The sequence below is a fragment of the Balaenoptera ricei genome, chromosome 20, assembly GCF_028023285.1.
Source record: "Balaenoptera ricei isolate mBalRic1 chromosome 20, mBalRic1.hap2, whole genome shotgun sequence".
NCBI classification, from domain to species: Eukaryota; Metazoa; Chordata; class Mammalia; order Artiodactyla; family Balaenopteridae; genus Balaenoptera; species Balaenoptera ricei.
The window spans coordinates 21105353-21126234 of record NC_082658.1 but is presented as its reverse complement, the minus strand read 5'-3'; the positions used below and the strand labels follow the sequence as shown (position 1 = coordinate 21126234).

Here is a 20882-nt window from a genome sequence, read left to right as displayed (position 1 = left end):
GTTCCTCCTTAAGTGCTGGAGTTCCTGCCTCAGCCCTTACGTCTCTCCTGTAGCACTGCCACTCGGGCCTTCAGCGGCCACCCCGGGAGGGGCTTACAAATGAACACCTCTATTTCCCTGTTGCCTGTTTCCAACCAGCTGTGCCACATCTCCTCTTGCTGCAGCACAGGTGCTTCAAACTCGACACCACCCAAACTAAACTCATTGATTGCTCTCCTCTGACCCACCAAGACCTACTTCTACTCCTCGTCCCATGTCTAACAGGGGGTCACTACTAGTGCCCCAGGCACCCAAGCCTGGAAGTCGAGCTTGACTTTTCACTCACTCTCACTGCCTATATTCATGAAGGCACTGGGGCCCGCAGCTTTTACTGCCTTCATCTCATATTGGTCCCTTCCTTTCCAACTCCCACTGCAAATGCCTTCAGGCCTCCCAGTTCTTTCCTGACTCCTCTCAGGCTGTGCCCCTCCCCCATCCAATACACCCCCTACCCTCCAGTAGGGTATTTCAGCAATGGCATGCGCTGTGTCACTTCCAGCTTCACTGCCCTCTGACGCTCCTTCTTACCTAAACACTCTACTATGGCTGGTGTCTGCCAACCTCTAGCCTCACTTCTCACCAGTCCCTCAACTCCTGACTTCAAGCTCCAGCCAGTCTGAATACTTGTTTATCCCCAAAATGTGTCTTTATGACGCAGGCCTCTGTATCTTTATGATAACTATACATACTGATGCATCCACATTCCCTCCCTCTCTCCCTCCACAGAGACGCCGGCTTGACCAAACTAACCTCAGCAATAATTTCCTTAGGGAATCCTTTCCGGGTCTCCTCTTCCCTACCCCACCCCAGTGTTTGTCAGGTGCCCCCTTCCTGTGCTCCCACAGCATCCTGGGCACACCTTGATCACAGCATCGGTCACCCAGACCGTGTCCTAAATTTGGGAGTTCCTTGAAGGCAAGGACTTGTTTTTCTTCTCTCAGTTCCTGCAGCTTTAAACAGAGTGCTTGGCACATGGAGGGTGAATGAATGGATGGGTTGGATGAATGTACCTGGCGAGATGACACAGTGGGGAGAGGTCCCACTGACCCTTGCTGAGTGGTTACAGCCTTCAAAGATTTCCCAGACAATTGACGAGCCTGGCTCTGGTTTGCAGCTGGACTGTTCATCCCCCAGGGAGCGGGACTGCTGCTTCCACCTGTGACGTATTTAGGTAACTGAGACAGTTATCTAAATCTGGCTGTAGAGAACTAGACTGTGTATGTACCTGACGATGGTAAAATGTCCTCACTACTTAGGACGCTGTGGGAAACTGAACCTCTGAGGGAGCTGGGGGGCCAGAGACTGGGGAGGCGGAATTCCAGTCCATCTTGTTTGGATGTCAACTCCCCTGGGACGTGGCTGCAAGTGAGGTCTACGCTGACAGGGACCTTCCAGGCAGCTCAGCCTGTGGCTCTGCACAGATGAGTGGTCCAGAGGAACACGGAAGCTCCTAGATGCCAGCAAAGGAGCCTCTCCGGCCTTCTGGAAGACCGACAACTGTCTGCTTTCACACAGAACAGCAAAGGTTTTTCCCATTCCCATCCCACTGCCCCCTTTGAGAGGACCAGGAAAGCCAGGAAAGGGAAAGGTTCACAGGTCTGGGTATTTTAGAGAGAAATTTGGGGGGAAGATGCAAACAGTGCAGCAAGGCCTATTAAAAACCCAATTCAAAACTTGTATATTGCTAAATGAACTGCTGCTGAGCTAGAAGGCCTTCTACTCTGGCTGTGGCCAGAATATTTAGCCAACTTTCTTTCTACTCTCTGTTGTCCTCTATGTGTGACTAGTATAATATGAACTCCTTTCACACAGATGGATTGTTTTTTCTGGGATGCATCTGAGAGGCAAAGCCTCCTTTTGAAAACTGTCTACCTCCCAACTGGGTCACGTGGAGGTAAAGCTGACCCCAAGCGAACGTCCAGCATTCTCACTCCAAGCATCATCAAGCCGATGAGGGCAGCAGGAAGAGGTTGGCTGCATCTCAGACAGGGAGGAAGGGCGAGCTTTCCCATAAGCACTCAGAGGAGCAGGGAGGAAACAGTTATTCCCAGGGGGCAGAGCGACCATACATAACAACACAGGAGAGGAAGGCAGGGGCCAATGGGATTTAACTCCCAAGGGGAGTCACTTCAAGAATGCCAATGCAGACATTACTTGTAGCTCCTTTAAAGCCATTCTCAAGGCATTAGATCAGCAAAGTCAATGAAACAAAGACAGAGGTGACTGACATGAGATGCAGTTAATGGAGATGAGCTTTCTCAGAACACGGGTTCACAAACTGGTTAGAAATGGCCAGTGAGATGCAGAATACATGGGTGTCATGTGTGGCCCCAGGATGCAGCAGGGACAGCAGAGTGATCACAAGGACGGGAAGAGAAGCCCCAGATAAACATGAAGCTAAAGCCAGCTTGTTTCTTACCACTTCATCCTCGGTAGGCTTGAAAACACAAATTTACACTTAGTGGGAAGCCATGCCACACACAAGGTCACAAGTCATGAGCACAAAGCTACTGGTTGCTTCTTGGGGGCGGGGGCGTGGGGACTGTGAATGTTAAATGGTCTGACATTGGAGGCAAGCCTCCTCAGCATAAACGGAGAGCAAAGTCAGCAGGGCCAAGAGTGTTGATACTTAATCTTTAAAAGGCATCCCAGGCCTTGCAATTTTTTTTTTAAAGTCATACACATAGCAGACGCGGTCAGTCAGAATGCAAAGTCCAGTCCCCTGGGTCCTCAACTCCTTTTCTGTTTGTTTTAAAAAGAATATACTGAATAGATGAGGTTCAAAAGTTCAGCTCAGAGGCTTTGTGGTACGAACGGTCAGGCAAGGAGATTGGATTTTAAAAAATCCAATGGTGGTTTAAGGAAAAGTCTAGCTTGGCTAAACTAGACTAAACTTGGCTAAAAAGTAGGCAAGTCACATTTTTTAAAGGCTCAATAAAATGTCTGCAACAAGAGCACATTAGTGGAACAGGACTTCAAAAGTCCCAGTGATTAAAGTTCCAACGGGAACCATTCTGGGGAGGGGCAAGGGAAGAAGGAGCCGCCGTAAGAGGCCTGGGTTTCTGGTAGTAAGAGCTGGGGCGCTGAGGCCAGCTCTGCCTCGGCCCCGAGGAGAGCAGTCAATAACTGAGATCTGCGTGCAGGGTACTGTGGGCCGCTTGGAACTCAGGAAGCCGGACAACAGAACAAAACTGCTGCGGGCTCTGCAGGCAACACCTGGAGTTTAGAGCAGGGACCACTGGAAAAAGCTGTAGTGCCCTAAGAGGTCCAGAAAGCAAGCTGATCCTCAGTATTAGTCTTTTCATTTTTTCGAGGAGCGGACAGGAGTGAGGCCACTTAGGGACACAAGACTAGGGCTGACCCGAGGTGGGAGGAGAGGAAGCCCGCACCACTGATCTTACCTCCTCTGCGTCCTCTGAATGGGTGGAGAGCTGGTCATGCTGAATAATCTCAGCATCCTCCTCTGTCGGTCCGTTGCCCACCCTGATCCCACCAAAGTTGAGAGTTCCCTACACAGATGAACAGAAAGAGTAGAATTTGCCTGGGCTTTAATGTGACATTCTGTGACGTGGGGAAGGGCGATGGTTAGTACATACAAACCTCAGAAAAGCATATATTCTAACAACAAAAACAAAACCCACTGATCGAACAGCTAAGTAAAACCAAGCCACTGTTCCCAGCCCAACTACCACCGCCCAGGCCCAGCCCGAACTACATTTACCACCTCATCCTGATCAGAGGCAACAGGCAGTTCCTGCTGCACCAAGAGACACCAACCTTGCCTTGGCCAACGCCGACAGAGTCCTGCTTGAGTGAAAAGCTTAATACGGACAAAGTCTCCTAACAAGCGCAGCTCTACCTGTAAAGAGTTCAATGGCCTAAGTTTTTCTGGAACTAAAGATTAGACTTTCTAAGAGGGAGGAGAGCCAAATGACATGGTGATTGCAACCCAGTCTGTTAAGATTTCAACAGGAGCCCGAGACTTCCAGCAACCTCTCCCCGAAACGTACCGGGTCCCTGCCCAGGAACAAAGGACTTCCCAGGTCACAGAAGAAAAAAAAACTTAATGTACATTAGCTTGTAGCTAGAGAATACTGACTTAAAATAAAACAAAAACAAAAAAAACCCTGATCCTATCCTTCCGTGAAGGGTTCTGGAGTGTTAGCACAACTCTTCCACAGGCAGGTGGGCAGGTGCTGACTGCGTGCTTGCTGTCTCTCACTCCCCAAGCAGTTTTCAGCAGGGTCCCCAGGACCAGGATTTCTAAGTCAACCTGATGTGGAAAAGTTTGGGTTTACTGAGGCAAAAGGACTTTTTGGGTACGAAAACCAGGCAGAACTGGGGTTAAGTCTGACGGATACCACTTAGTGCTAACCTGCCACAGAGTGAAAAGGAGCTGAAGAAACAGCTCCAAGACCCACTTCGTGTGGTTTCTGTCAGGGGAGTCAAACAAGGCAAGAGTTCAAAGACCGCTCTCCTGCAAAATGGCCCCTGAGCAGCAGCACACAGAACGTGCACGCAGCTTCGGTCAATTGCCCCAAGGTCCCTACTCGCAGCTTCACCTCTGGTGTGCACCTATGGCCGCAGCCTGCGACCATCAACCCTCAGGGTTTGGGCAGATTCTCTCTCTTCTTCTAGCAGTGGTCAGAGAATCAGCTGCATCAGAATCACGTTGAAAGTTGCATTTCATTAAGCAGAGATTCTCAAATACCACCCCCAGAAGTTGTAAATTTAGTAGGTCTGGGGTGGGGCCTAGAAAATCTGTATTTTAAAAAATATTTCCCCAAGTACAAACTGTATGATCATTTCGAGGGTCTATCAAAATGGAAAAGGCATGCACAGCTCTTTGGTCTCGGCCGCCGACATGCCACCCAGACTAAGGAAGACCCGGAAACTTAGGGGCCACGTGAGCCACGGCCACGGCCGCATCGGCAAACACCGGAAGCACCCGGGAGGCCGTGGTAATGCTGGTGGCATGCATCACCACAGGATCAACTTCGACAAATATCACCCAGGATACTTTGGGAAAGTTGGTATGAGGCATTACCACTTCAAGAGGGACCAGAGCTTCTGCCCAGCTGTCAACCTGGATAAATTGTGGACCTTGGTCAGTGAGCAGACACGGGTAAATGCCGCCAAGAACAAGACTGGAGCTGCTCCTATCACTGATGTGGTTCCATCGGGCTACTACAAAGTTCTGAGGAAGGGAAAGCTCCCACGGCAGGCTGTCATCGTGAAGGCCAAATTCTTCAGCAGAAGAGCTGAGGAGAAGATTAAGGGTGTCGGTGGGGCTTGTGTCCTGGTAGCTTGAAGCCACATGGTGGGAGATTCATTAAATGATAACAAGTAGAAAAAAAAAAAAAGGCACGCACAAAAAAATGCATGCACCCTTTGAGACAGCAAGTCCACTGCTGGGAACATCTTTGCCTGTGAAGTTTTATCAAGATACAAGGACAAGGACGTGCCCTGTGTTATTTGGAATAGCAAAGAACTGGGAACAACCAACAGAGCCATCAACAAGAGAACAATTACATGATTTAAGCACATCCAACAGAATGTTCTATGGAATGCTAGGCAACTATAAGAGTATCACTACGAAACAATCTCTAAGGACACTAAATTTTAAAAAACCTAATCAAGGGACAGCAGAGTGCTACAATTTAATATACAATTGCTAATGTGTTTTAAATATATATGTACATACACATATACATATTTTTATCAATAGATGATAGATATATGCTGATATCTGCAGAAAAAATTTTTAAGGCAAACTTCCCCACCTGTTAACAATACCCTGGAGGAGAAGGTGGGGGAGAAGGGCTGGGGATGGGGAAGCTTTCACTGTCAGTACTATTTGCATCTCTAACCAAGTGCACCTATTGCTTTGATTTTAGTTTTTAATGTCAGTAGGGGGTTGTCTGGATCATGGCATTACAGGCAATCTTTATGTCTTCCTCCACTTGTCTGTTCTGTCTTAATGCCCTAAGAAACAGATTTAAAGTTCACCAGGTGATTCTGATGTATAGTCAGATCTGGGAACCACTGAAGCGCCTGGCACCTCCAGGTCATGCAAATATTACACCTGACAACCCACAAAAGGTGGACTAAAGGTGCAACACAGGTGCACTTTTCTGCAGCACTTTCTGCACCACACTGGTGACAGGAGAGGACTCCAGAGTATCTTGGGATGGATACCAGGGTCGAGGAGGCAGGCTTTAGGCTTTAAGGCCTAAAGCAGAAAGCCATTTCTGAAGCTTTCCCCAATCAGCAGATGAAGTGAGGGGCAGACAGGTTAAACCTCCCAGCCAGACACGAATAAGTGTCCCTTCAGAACAGAGGGGATGTGAGTTACAGGAAGGGGGATGAGACACACATCAGCAGGAAGAAGAAAAGAAAATATTCAATTGTGATACACTGCTTACAGACAACCAAGAGGACAGAAAACAGAACAAAAACAGATCAGTGTTCATGTCCTCAGCCCTTGGGGTCAGGAATCTAGGACCCCCGTGGTAGAATGATCATCCTGATGCCTTCGGGCTGCCCTCCAGAAACAGATGTTTGGCTAAAGAACCAGGGCGCTAAGAAGTCCCTCTAAATGTGCAGGTTTCCAGACCAGGGACTTTTAACTTGGATAGTATCATAAAAGAGGATGCCAGACTTAAAAGCATCAAGACTGATGCAGCAGAAGCACATCTTAAATAAACTAAGACTAGCAGAAAGAAGAGCACATGGAAAGAACGCCAATATGTGGACAGTATATGCTTTAAGGGTTTTTTTTTTTTTTTCTCTCATTAGAAAGAAGAGAGTAAGTCCCCATTTGAAAATAATTTTAAGTAGCAACATTTAAGTATCTTCTGATCCAAAATATCAGCCTTTTTAGACTAGTCCTAGAAGGATAATTATAGCAATTTTCTGAGTTAAAATGATCAGGAACACCTAATGAAGGAAACAGTCATCATCTAAACATTTCATTTATCTAAAGGAGTATGATGCTACCAGAACACAATAGTATATGAGTAATCACTACTGGTGAGATTTAAAAAATTTCATAGATTCATTACCTAGAATAGATTGGGCTAATCTGATATTAGTGCATTATAAGATTTTGGTTAAGAGATGTTTTAAGGACAAATATTGAAATGCTTAACATTCAAAGTGCTGTTACCGAATCATGAGCTAGTACTGGAAGAAGGAAAGATCAAAACAGAAGATGACTTTGGTTATTACACCAGATGCAGAGTACACACGAGACACATGGCAGGGTGGAGGTCTCAATGAACAGCTGAGGACATGAGGGCTTCTGAGTCTCTCACAAAAAAGTAGACACATATAAGCTTCCACTGGAAAGAGAGTAAATTACAGCTAAAATGGACCAAATGTCCAAGCATCACTCTGAAGCAGAACTTTAAAGTGCAGGGAAATCAATTCAAGAATCACAGAGATGTTCTCACTCCATGCTAAAAAAAACCCATCCAATACATGGTCACAAAATACAGACATGAAAGTGGATGCGTCCAAGAGCTGCCTTCTTGGATTAAGATGATGGGACTTGGAGAGGGTACAACAACCGCCCTGCTTCCATAGACAGGCCTGTACTTACATAGTGAATGGAAACTTAGTGGACCAATGGTAAAGATGATATCAGAATCTATTCCTAAGAGGTGGAAATCCTTTCTGTCATCCTCTCAATGAGTAACAAGGACATACTTCCCAAGAGCACACATGTCCCATGCTCTCGATACAGTTAAAAAGAATTCTGCTGCACTGTTTGCCACCTCTTTAAACAAAACGTGATGGTTTGCTGGTTTTAATTCACTCACTGTTGCAGCCGCTGCTGCCACTAGTCCCCATTGGCTTGGGGTTGGGCTGACTGGGGCCTCCACAGGTTGCCCTTCCTGATAGTGAATGGAAGAAAAGAGGAAGGGAGAAGGAAACAAAGGAGGGAGGGAGTGAAAGGGGAGACTGAATGAGGGCACATGGAAGGATGAAGATGGTCAGAAAAGGGAGAAGGCAGGTCTTGTAACGCAGCTGCTCTCCAACAGGAGTAACAATCTAACAGCCGCATGAGTCATGCAACAAGATCTTTTGGTCTTTACCAGGCAATGTAATAAGTAAGCATTATTGCATAGCCAGAAATGGACATCTGGCATCTTAAGTGTGTGTGTGTATATGTGTGTGTGTAATTCAGATGCACACATACATACATTAAGTAAACACAAGTATGTATGCTGTTTCTTAAAAAGAAAAAAAGTTAATGTGCTTTAAACCAAATCTTTCCCCGCCCCGGATGTTTTGGTTGGTGAAAGTATCACGGTCTCCTTTTAAAAGAAAATGTCTCAGCGTCAGCCCTGTGGTTGCCTAGGCAAACCACATGAGTGGGTTCACCTGTCTGCAGCTCTTGCAGCCTTGCTTTGGCTGATGCTGCATCGAGACAGGCCCAGACCTGGATTTTGCTGAGCACAACATGAGCAAAGCGTGATCAGGAAAGGTAAAAACTTATGACTTGTTCTCGCTACCTGGGCTACTCAAAACTGAATCTGGATGTCTGAGCAGCAATTACATGTTTGTTTTTCATTTTTTTCATTTCAGCAGGTCTAGTGTTCATGCTGGGATACAACACAAATGCATTTTAAGAGAATACAGGTTATGCACAACTCATTATATCCCATGAGGAATTGCCTTGATCTTAAAAAAAAATCTAGTAACTTTCAGCAACAGAAATACACCCACCAAATGCTTCCTCCTCAAATATTGATGGCGAAGGACCAGTGGTTTAAACAGCAGCATCCAAGGGACACACAGCAGTGCAACCACTACCAGGAAACACTGAATTCCTTTCTGCAAAGTAAGAAGGACAAGGCACATCACATTAATCAAATGTGCAGTTTCCAACTCCGGCACAAATTCCCTCTAAAATAGTACTTTCCTGCCAATTTATGAATAAATAACACAATCCAGTTCCTCAAAATAATTAGCAGATGTTGTGGCAAAGCCCAGGACCATCCATAGGATGAGAGTTATAAATTCTACCCTTTCTACATACACAAGTTACAGTTCACCCTCCCAAAGGAGGAGGATGGGCTGAATTTAGATTTGGATGTGTGGGCTGATGGGGATTTTTTTTTAAGGCTTTTTTTTTTTTTTTTAAAGGTTTTTTTTTTTTTTTTTGATGTGGACAATTTTTTCTTTTTTTAATACATTTTTTTGGCTGATTGTCATCTGAGGTGCAATTTTTTAATTATTTATTTATTATTTATTTTTGGCCGTGTTGGGTCTTCGTTTCTGTGCGAGGGCTTTCTCTAGTTGGGGCAAGCGGGGGCCACTCTTCATCGCGATGCGCGGGCCTCTCACTATCACGGCCTCTCCCGTTGCGGAGCACAGGCTCCAGACACGCAGGCTCAGTAGTTGTGGCTCACGGGCCTAGCTGCTCTGCGGCATGTGGGATCTTCCCAGACCAGGGCTCGAACCCGTGTCCCCTGCATCGGCAGGCAGATTCTCAACCGCTGCGCCACCAGGGAAGCCCTGATGTGGACAATTTTTAAAGTCTTTATTGAATTTGTTACAATATTGCTTCTGTTTTATGTTTTGGTTTTTTGGCCGTGAGGCACGTGGGATCTCAGCTCCCCGACCAGGAGTCGAACCCACAACCCCCCTGCACTGGAAGGCAAAGTCTTAACCACTGGACCGCCAGGGAAGTCCCTAAGGCTTTTTCAGGGTCACAGAAACATCTGGCTTCCTGACCTAGGAAAACCACCTAAGACAGTCTACCTCTGGGTTGACGCACCTGTCCAGAATACAGCATCGAATTACCAGAGTCCCCGTAGGAAAAGAGGAACATGTTTATAAAATGGATCAGAAGGCTTGGCGCTTTCTCAGATGTGTGAGCATCATAGGCCGTCCACTTGTAAAAAATAAGGATGACCAAGTAGCCAAACAAAGAGGTCATGAAGATTATTTCCGGAATAAACCCAAAGTAGATATTCAGGGGCTTCTTGAAATAGCTAAAAAGTAAGAGAGAAAAAAATGTTAAAGGTGAACAGACCCAGGGTCACCCCTATACCAAGTATACTAGATTTTCTACCTAATGCGCCCTCAACTCTACGTTTATCATGTGAAGAAGCAAAAGCCAGAAGAACTGGAGGCAACAGAAACAAGCAGGATTAACTATGACTACCAAACTTTTGGACCGTGAACAGCTCCCCTATCAATCTCTCATGAGGAAGAGATGGGAAAATCTAATACATTCTGAGACCACAGTTCATAAGTTTATGTGAGTTACACGTCAAGCGAAAAGAACATAACTCTCATTTTGATGAAAATTACACAAGGTTTTTTTAAAGATCTTGAGTATGACTGTACGTTGTTAAGGGACTAATATTAAGCAAGCTTCATTCAAACACATGAGATTTTTATAAAAGCATTTCTTTAACACAGAACAGTGTTCTGAGTTATTAATCCCTCCTTAGAGGTGTTATGATTTCTTTAGGCAAAACACTGTCTGAACTAAGTGCATTCTTATGATGAAACAGAGTGACTCACGTATGGTTGAAAAGGCTCAGGCTGACTCCAAACATCATGTGGATGATACCAAGGATAACAGACATCTTCATCTTAAAGGAGTTGAGGAAGGTCAGTTTATTGGTAGCAATGTTCCAAATCTGTCACAACCCAAGAAAACAAAAAGGCATTACAAAGAGTTCTCAAATGGAAAAATATTCACCTATTCTAAAAAATAGTTGTGTTTTTTTTAATTACGGAAAATTCTAAACATATACGTAAGCAGAGAGAATAACACAACAAACTCCCGTGTGCCTATGGCCCAGCTTCAACGATTATTTGTTGACTCCTCGTCAATCATGTTCATCATATCCCCAACCCACTCCCCACCTCCATATTATTTTGAGGCAAAGTCCAGATACTATGTCATTTTACCTGTAAATATTTCAGTATGGATCTCTAAAAGGTAAGAACTCATTTTTAAAACATGACCACAATACTGTTATCATACCCCAAAGCATTAACAATGTTTCTGTAATACCACGGAATCGTTAGTATTCAAATTTCCCCAGTTGTATCCATACTTTTTAAAATAATTCATTTATTCAAAGTGGGGTCCAGACAAGGTCTATACACCATGACTGCTTGATACAGCTTTTAAGTCTCTATAGGTTCTCCCTCCAGCTCTCCTTTTTTATTCATTACAAAAGATTTGTTGAAGAAATTGGGACGTTTATCTTGTAGATGCTCCCACAATCTGTATTTTGCTGACTGAAATCCAGTGGTGCTGTCCTTCCATCTATTTTTAAACATTAATTGCCTTATGCTTTGTCACCTAAGGCTTGGATGCCTGTAAAATTTTCCTGACAGTTCTGCCTCCACTTGGCCATCAGATTATGTTTCCTAAATCGTGACTCCGAGGCAGTCATCCCCTGTGCTAAAACCTCCCAGAACCCCTACTGTCATCTCTACGATAAAGTGCAAACTCTGTACCCTGATAAGCCAGATCTTCCACCATCTAGCCCGGCATCTTTTTTTCTGAACTGGCCTCCTCATGAAGAGCTCATCCTCGGTGACCTCTAACCTGACAACTTGTGGCTGGTTCTCTCTGCAGCCCCCAGTCTTGCCTGACGTTCTGCAACTCCAACTGCCTGATGGACATTTATACCCGGGTGTCCCACAGGCACTTTAAACTCAGTATCTACCCTGTAAGCACCAAATGAGATGTCTGCAAAAAAAACTCTGTAACTACAGAACACTGCATGTGAGATAATATTATTATTAGATTCCAAGTTACTTGAGGGCAGGGGCTGTGTGTTAGAATTATGTGTTTCCCCCAGCAGGCGCTACGCCTTGCAGACAATAGGGATTCAGTAAACATCTGTTAAATGCACATATGAAATCTTATTAAGTATCTCCAAGCCTTAGTTTCCTTATCTGTATAATACAGATAGCAGTACCTACCTGATAGAATTGTTTGGGTATAAATCAGACATGCTGAGGGCTCAGTACAGTCTCTGAGCCACAGTAAGCATTTCAGTAACATTAATTTCTATAATAATAAAAATAATTAACTTTGTATCTCCCTATGTCTATGCTTTTGCACACACTTCTCTTCACCTGTAACAATCTGAAATATTTTTCAAAGGCTAGATTAATTCCCATTTTTTTACAAGAAACTTTAATCTTTCTGGTCCATAATGATCTGCTTTTCCTCTGGAATTTTGTAATCCTTACAATCTAACGTTTAGGCTTAAATTCCACACACACCCCCGCCCCCTCCTCCCCTGTTTAAGCACATAACACAAAAGACTTGATCACACTTTACTTGCCTAAGTATTTGAAAAACAATAAAATTCTGGGATAAGTTTTTGTCTAAGTATGTAAAGATAAGAATGGAAATCTAAAATCCATAGAAAAGAGATATTTTTCTGTTAAAACATCTGCTAAAAATAAAAACCAAACTAAGTTAAACAAAAATAAACTGGGAAGGAGTCTTGAAAATCAATCTTCCCAGAGTCAGTATTATTAGCCACTTCTAAAATAAGTAGTGCAGGAAAAATTACTTGGCTCCCCAAGGCATCTGGATCTCTTGCGGCTTGAAAGTGCTCTGGACAGATACACTGAGGCTTTCTAAAAATATGTTAACTAAAACCCAAATAACTATTTATCTTCATTTTCATTCTCTCACTTTTGGGTTTCAGTTAAAACATTTGGTGTCAGACATACAGAAAAGAAGTGCTCTTACTGGATCAATGCCAAAAGGATATGGTCCACCGAAAACTCCACGGACAGCTGGGTTCAGCTGGAGGACAGGGTTCCCCCGAACCGTCTCTTCCCTACCACGTTAGGAGAAAAGCTGCATTTAGTTTTTATTCAAGAGAGGGAAATTACTGGGGTCCAGAAACTGATTCCCAAAGAAACCACTGATACTATAGCTATTTTGTCTCTTCAATAAAAGAGGAGGGATTAGCATCACAGAGTGAGAAGGGATCAGAGATAACAAAAAGAAAAATTAAACACACGTACAGGGCTTCCCTGGTGGCGCAGTGGTTGAGAATCTGCCTGCCAATGCAGGGGACACGGGTTCGAGCCCTGGTCTGGGAAGATCCCACATGCCACGGAGCAACTAGGCCGGTGAGCCACAATTACTGAGCGCGTCCGGAGCCTGTGCTCCGCAACAAGAGAGGCCGCGATAGTGAGAGGCCCGCGCACCGCGATGAAGAGTGGCCCCCACTTGCCGCAACTAGAGAAAGCCCTCTCACAGAAACGAAGACCCAACCCGGCCATAAATAAATAAATAAAATTAAAAAAAAAAAAAAACATGGGCTTCCCTGGTGGCGCAGTGGTTGAGAATCTGCCTGCTAATGCAGGGGACACGGGTTCGAGCCCTGGTCTGGGAAGATCCCACATGCCGCAGAGCAACTGGGCCCGTGAGCCACAACTACTGAGCCTGCGCATCTGGAGCCTGTGCCCCGCAACGGGAGGGGCCGCAATAGTGAAAGGCCCGCGCACCGCAATGAAGAGTGGCCCCCACTTGCCGCAACTAGAGAAAGCCCTCACACGAAAAATAAGAGACCCAACACAGCCATAAATAAATAAATAAATAAATAAATAAAGTATTAAAAAAAAAAACAACAACTAATCTTTAAAAAAAAAAAACAAAAAAAAACACACATACAAGACCAGATAGGGAAATCGGGGAACCCGCTTTTAACTTACAAAAAGAATCAATGTGCCTAATTTACAGTTTCAGTTCCTTAACACTGCTGAACAAATCACAAAGCACTTCCCAGGCTGCAGCATAAATAAGAGGAGACACTACATTCTTTTGGAATAGAGACAGTGTCAACAGCTTCCTAAAGAAGTGTTAGTTTACCACTTGTCTGGAAAACCAGAGCTGAACACAAAAGGAATAAGCTTAGACTTTCAGCTTCTTTGCAACTTACGTCCAATTGTATAAAGTAAACATTGGCCGCACACTCCAGGATGACCCGAAGATATTAAGAGACTTGGAAAAGCAATCATTGTAGATGAGGCCAGTGTAGATGGAGAACACTCCCATCAGCAGAATAATGTACCGTCCGCTGAACACAGTGCTAAACATCTGGGAGCCAGGAGAAAGAGGTCAATGAAATGTACTCATTAGCTGCAGCTAATGTCATGACAGTGTTATTTAGAACATACTAGACCCTTCCTCTCACACCGCTCTTACCCCATTCTGGGTCAGAGAGCTTGAAGTAAAGACCAAAATACAACGCTAACAAAAAATTTACTTTCACAGCACGTGACCTCTTTAGTGTTAAAATGAAAATAACTTCTCTATTCTCTAAATAGTCTCTATAACTTCTCTATAAATTCATGGATCAAAGATTTCCAGATCATAATTTTCATAATGAATGCTTGAGAAATTATAAAGTTTCAGACCAACACAGATGTAACTTAAACATTACCTCGTTCTTGAATTAAACTAGTGGTCACCAGTGGGGAGAGGCAAGGGGGGAGGGACACGATAGGGGTAAGGGATTAAGAGGTACAAACTATTATGTATAAAATAAATAAGCTACAAGGATATATTGTACAGCACAGGGAACAGAGCCAATATTTTATAATAATTATAAGTGGAGTATAATCTATAAAATTTTTGAATCACTATGTTGTACACCTGAAACTAATATAATATTGCAAATCAACTATATCTCAATAAATAAAAAATAAAAATATAATAAATACACTTCCATCAATCATGCTAGAGGAAAGACTGAATTATCCTTCTGTCTGTACAAAATTATTATAAATGTGTTGCCCTAGGAAGAGATGATGATAGTAAGCAGCCAAAGATTATAGGAGAAAAATATTAGAAATATGTCAAGAAAATAATAAAATTATCTTACGTTTCTGAGTTTCTATCAAAAATAAACAAAACATTACCTCATTCTCATTCTTCTGGGAGAGGATCCGGCTCTCCCTTAACACCATCCATACAGCAAAAAGGGTCATCAAAATGCCGTGGCCAAAGTCCCCAAACATCACAGCAAATAGGAAAGGGAAAGTGATGATGGTATATGGAGCTATAAAGAAACCGAAGAAGGAAAAAGACCAAGTACAGAAAACCGCAGCAATTCCGAACATATCACATCCCTCTCCATCATCTAAGATCAATATAAGGTGACTTATTCCCAAGCTGCTGGTCAGAGGGACTCGCAGGGGATAACTTTCACAGCAGGATCTGCACAGCCTCACAAAGCAGCTCTGGTGGCATCCCAGCTACTGCCAGCATTTTCAACAAAGAACCACACAGGAAATGAAAGTTCTGTCTCTAGCCTTGGCACCAGTGTGGTTTGTTCTTTGATTCCTTTCTCTCACCCCTGGGACACTGCTCCTGGGGCAGGCCAGCTTTCCTCCCTTGTATAGTAACCAGCTGAAAAAAGCCACTGGGTGAGTGGGAGAAAGCCCAGAACCTGGAGCAAAGCAGGTCCTGCAGAAGGCTCCCACTGAAAATGAATTCTCAGACTCTGGATTTAATCATTAGCTCTCTGAACGGAGGAGAAATCTGCCTTGTGCCTAAAATGGTCAACAACTGCTATATTTTCTCTGTCTAACCCGGAACAGGGAAGCTATTTTAAAATATCAATTACCTTGGAAAAAACTTTTTGCTTAAAGCAGTTCCAGCAAATGGTGTGCAAGAGAAAGCCAGGTGCTGTACAGCCGCGAGGGCAAAGAGAGGAACCCAATCCATGGAGCTCATTCCTATAAAACTCCTATAAAACCACCTCCTAAAGGGGTGCCACCCAGCGATAAACCTCACTCCCTGCGTCCAAACAGGCACCTCCTCACAGGAAATACACAACAGCTGAGGCCTTGACGACATCTTTAGTTTTAAGCCAATTGTGTTCAATTGCATTCAGAGTGAGGCACTGAAAGAAATAACAAAGGATAAAACCTCTAAGAGGGAAAAGATTCAAGCTTTTCTACCTGGATTTATCTCTCGGTAAGTTCCAATTCCATAAGCATCCACTATGTTCTGAAAGCCACATGTGAACTTGTTGGTTTTGTTGTAGGTTGGGGGAGTCTGGTTTGTCTGCATCCTGTTCAGGATGGAGGGCACGGTGGAGCCACTGTGTTCCTGGGAAACATAAAGCACATATTTCAGAATCAGGTCACCCTCCTAATTGTGATGGTGGTTACACAGGCATATGTATTTACCAAAACTCATCGAACAGTACACATAAAATATGTGTATTTTCTTTTATGTAAATTACATCTCAAGCTTTCCGGTCTTTGGGGAAACTGGAACTAGCTATAAAATTTACAATGAAGGATTTAAATGAAGTCTCGGGAAAACTATCCTCACCATGAAAAAAAAATTAATTCTAAAATATGTAACCAAAGAAAATGTGGTACCTCCTCTGGAGACATCCTTATCTGCCTGTCTACAAGTGTCATTGTTCTCTTCTCCTTTTATGGAGGAAGCAAAGTTATTCTCTGACTTTCTTCCTTCGCCACCTACTCTTAACTCCCTAATCCTTGTAGTATAGCAGAGCACGCTTAGCCAAAGTGGCTGGCTCATCACCGGATCCAAAGGTCTTTTCTCTTATATGCAAGCCCCTGACACTGGAGAGCTACCTCTTCTGCTTACCAACCATGCCTTTCCTGTCTCTTTGCTGGCTCTTCCTCCCCTGCCTGTAACACTGCAGGGCCCCCAACCTTCTATTATTAGCTCCTTATTTTCTCTCTTGGAGGTCTCATGCCCTTCCAACCTCATGCATCCCATTTCTTTCATGTTGCCTTTTCTTTTGAGAACCTATCCCATTTTCTGCTTGAGATTTCCATGTGGATTTCTGTCCAGCCCCTCAATGTGACTGAAACTGAACTTATCATCTTTCTCCTATCAATAAGTTTCTCTTGCTGAACTTTTACTTCCATCAATGAAACTATTATTCTACCAGCCACCCAGCTTTGATGCCTCAGAAACATTTTTAATTTTTTCTCCTTGTATTTCTCCCGCATATTGCTAAATACCAAATATACCAATTGATACCTCCTTCAGAGTATCTCGCAAATTCATCATTATTTGCTTTGCCCATTGCCAAGTCTTACGGCAGGGGTCATTATCACTTACTGCTCTGTGTTTACAATAACCTCCTAACTGAACCCCCACTTGTAGACTCCCTCTACTCCCCAATCCAACCCAGATGCTATCAATGGATTACTCATTTTATTTTATTTATTTATTTGGCCATGCCTCGAGGCATGTGGGATATGGTAACTTAGTTCCCTGACCAGGAATCAAACCTGGGCCCCCTGCAGTGGAAGCATAGAGTCCTAACCACTGGACTGCCAGGGAAGTCCCTGGATTACTCTTTTAAAACCGTTTTGATCATGTCCCTTCACTGCTAAATAACTTCCAATGTCTCTCCACTCCCTCTGGGATAAAATTTAAACCCACTAACCTGGTATTAAAAACCCTTCATGGGACTTTCCTGGTGGCGCAGTGGTTAAGAATCCGCCTGCCAATGCAGGGGACACGGATTCGAGCCCTGGTCCGGGAAGATCCCACATGCCGCGGAGCAACTAAGCCTGTGCGCCACAACTACTGAGCCTGCGCTCTAGAGCCCGCGAGCCACAACTACTGAGCCCGTGTGCCACAAGTACTGAAGCCCACGCGCCTAGAGCCCGTGCTCCGCAACAAGAGAAGCCACCGCAGTGAGAAGCCCACGCACCACACGAAGAGTAGACCCTGCTCGCCGCAACTAGAGAAAAGCCCGCACGCAGCAATGAAGACTCAACAGAGCCAAAAAATAAATGATTAAATAAATTTATTAAAAAAACAAAACAGAAAAAAACAACCCTTGACAATTAGGTTCCAGTCTCCCTGATCTAGGTTTGCCTCCTGCTCTTTCGGCTCACCCATTACGATCCCTGTTCTGGCCCAACCACACATGGTCACACTGTATTTCCTGCCTTTGTCCATACTGTTTTCTTCTCATTGTTGCCAGTCGACATCTTACCCATTCTTCAAAGCCCTGAGTGAATGCCACCTTCTTGAAGCTTTTTCTGATCATCCTAGTTGGAAAAGCTAGCGCCTTCCTTCCCTCCACACACATAAACTACTCTTAGCCCAGACTGTGTTGTATGCACATCAGCCTCTTAGAATAAGTCGTAAGATACTTGAAGGCCTATTTTTTACATCTCTGTACCTCCTGGACCCTAGATCAGTGCTTTGGATAGGGCAGTAGCTCTAATTAACTACTAAATGGAACTGCGAGGGATATATTATGGAACTAGTCTAATGGACAGAGAGAGTGGATCAGGAAATTGATGTTCTGATGTTGAGCCACCCTGAAGGATCATGGGTATGTGACCAAATCATTTAATCTCTTTTTCAACTGCAATTTCTACATTTGGAAAATAAGCATATACGAAATGTATTGTCAGGATACAAGATGAGTATATTAAAGAACTCTGAGACTAAAAATGTAATTGGTTCATGTTACTATGGACGGGAACCGCTCTTCCTGGCCGTAGGCTGCACTGCTAGCTGTGGGGGACTCACCGTGCCCCTTCTGAGCGCAAACTGGATGGAGTCAAGGTCAGTGACGGGGCACCAGACCTCCGCAATCAGGCACTTCTGGGTCACATCTATGTTGCACAGGTTCAAAGTGTGGTAGATGGCCTTCATCTTCCGCACTTTGATGAACCAGACGCGGATGTTCTTAGCAGCTGCCTGCAGAACCCTCTGGCGGTGATCCTCCGTTTGATTCAGAACCTTTTGGGAGAGAAAGGAGCAGACAGGGACCCTTCTAACACCAGTCTTAGATTTCAGGATATGAAGGCAAAGAGGCACAGCTTTCTGAGAAGGGCAGGTGGGGATCTGGGTTTTTTCTTCCTCTGGCTAGAATTTTCTTTTTTTTTTTTTTTTTTGGCCAAATTATAAGAAATTAGAGTTCCAATGACTAACATTCATATTCATTTAGCTTCAAGCTGAAGCGAAACCTGAGAAAATGGTTTTTAGCTTTTCTCTCTAAATTTAATCTTACCACGAAATCCACAGCAGAACAATGTAGGTCACCGGCTTTTATCTGGCTCACGAAAGAGCAATGACCTTCCATGTGGAGCCTGTCAAAGAAGTCAGCATCACAGGCCCAGGAGCTGACCAAGCTGTCAAATCCCTACTTAAGAACAGCAAGCTGCAGAACGCCCTGAACATGAGCCAGCCTCAGGGACTGGGGGGACAGAGGCACTGCTGAACACCAGCATTTGCCTCTGCCGAGAGAGGCTGCCTGCCGGGGGGAGGAGACACCACGGCCTTTAGAGGGGATTTACACCGCCACATACCACGGTCGGCACGGAGCAGATAAGGCTTGATTCTTCTGTCAGGCTTCTTTTCCCCCCAAGAAGCCTGATCCTTTGGAAACCAGTACAGAGTTCCCTCGGAGGAATCACATTGCCAAGAATAGAGTGGGAGGAAGGGCCAGGAACAAACACTTTACATTCCACTGCCTTGTTTATCACCAAATATTTAAGATTTCTATAGCAGAAGAGGGGCTAAGCCAAAATTGGGCAAGCACCCCACCATTCACACTTGCGCATGAGAATCTACCTTAAATCTCCACATTTGTTTGAAGAGGAAAAAACTATACGTTAATCATTTTAGCTCAAGTCTCCATCATAGCTGGCTTTTCAAGTCAGTATGGGAAAGAAGTCGCCACTGCTCCCTGAGAAACTGTCTTGGGCCGTAGAAAGTAACTTCTAGGAGAGGTTTTTTTAAAAAAAAAAAAAAAAGCCATGTTATGCTAGGGAAACTCTTGTATCACTTGAGAATAAAGGAACAAAGCTACTTTCTTTCCTGGTTGTTGACAATTTCACAATTACTATTTAAACTTCTGGAAGGATGCTAAATAGACTTGCAAGCAATGTTCTATTTGCTTTTCTCTTTCCCCACCAGCCCACGCCCACACATCTCATTCCTTGGTATTCAATCCCTTTTAAAATTTTACTTCACACAGTTTGGTGTTTTAAAAATCAGATTCTAGTCATTTATAACGACTATTGCACATGCTCTTCAAAATCTACCACAAGCCTACCTCATAAGGCGGGGGTAGAACAGTCCTAGAACCCAGAATGTACTAGTATGGTTTATCACCCACCAGCAGTTCTAAAAAATCTCTTCCCTTGGTTAAACAGGTAAGTGTATCTGAAAGGAGCTGGCAACAGGTCAAGTCGGTGGGTCATGTACAAAGGGGGTCGGAGGAAAAGATGAGAAAGGATGCTGAAATGGAAGTTACAACGTATCTCTTGACAATTTGCCACTGCTGGAAAGAACTGCCTTTGGGATTAAGTATGTTTACTAATGTTTCAAGGGGGCAATCATCACATCCTTTCAATAGGGAGCAAAGCTCCAACTGGGCACCCTTTTCCTTCCATGTGTGCATAAATCACGACTCCCTACTTAGAACCCCGTGACAACCATGGTGTGTGCAAACCACACACACTGCAATTTGGTAAACGTTTCTTCTTGGGTACAAGACTTATACCAGGACTCACTGGCTAGACTCTGTGGTTCAGATTCAAGGTGACCAGAAGGATACACACCAAGCTGTTAAGAGTGGCTGCTCTGGAGACAGTGTGTGTGAGGCAGAATTGACTTGATATGTACTCCTATGTTATTTGATTTTTTTCTTAACTAAGCATACTTTACTATAGAAATATCTCAGACTCATGAGGAGGGGGACTGAATACTCTAGGCAACAACGATTTCAGATGCATAGCACCCCTGTCTTATTTGAAGATGATTCATGCCATTTTTAAGTCATTCCCCATGAGAGCTGGGGAAAAGTTTC

General features: G+C 44.1%; 2 protein-coding genes across 4 annotated transcripts in view; one reads left to right on the top strand and one right to left on the bottom strand.

Moving 5' to 3' along the window:
- The window catches only part of ATP6V0A1 (ATPase H+ transporting V0 subunit a1), a 55579-nt gene that overhangs the window by 9696 nt on the left and 25001 nt on the right, over positions 1 to 20882 (bottom strand). For all 3 annotated transcript variants that reach the window (XM_059908248.1, XM_059908249.1, XM_059908250.1), the window contains 9 exons: positions 18596 to 18808; positions 16015 to 16165; positions 14971 to 15110; positions 13989 to 14146; positions 12788 to 12878; positions 10582 to 10700; positions 9827 to 10043; positions 8773 to 8880; positions 3441 to 3548 (listed from right to left, as the gene is read on the bottom strand). In XM_059908248.1, the coding sequence (XP_059764231.1) occupies positions 3441 to 3548; positions 8773 to 8880; positions 9827 to 10043; positions 10582 to 10700; positions 12788 to 12878; positions 13989 to 14146; positions 14971 to 15110; positions 16015 to 16165; positions 18596 to 18808 (1305 nt within the window). The remainder of the gene's footprint in view (positions 1 to 3440; positions 3549 to 8772; positions 8881 to 9826; positions 10044 to 10581; positions 10701 to 12787; positions 12879 to 13988; positions 14147 to 14970; positions 15111 to 16014; positions 16166 to 18595; positions 18809 to 20882) is intronic.
- Positions 4845 to 5376, top strand: LOC132355743 (large ribosomal subunit protein uL15-like). The gene has a single exon (XM_059908251.1). The coding sequence runs from the start codon at positions 4874 to 4876 to the stop codon at positions 5348 to 5350; it is 477 nt and encodes a 158-aa protein (XP_059764234.1). The 5' UTR covers positions 4845 to 4873; the 3' UTR covers positions 5351 to 5376.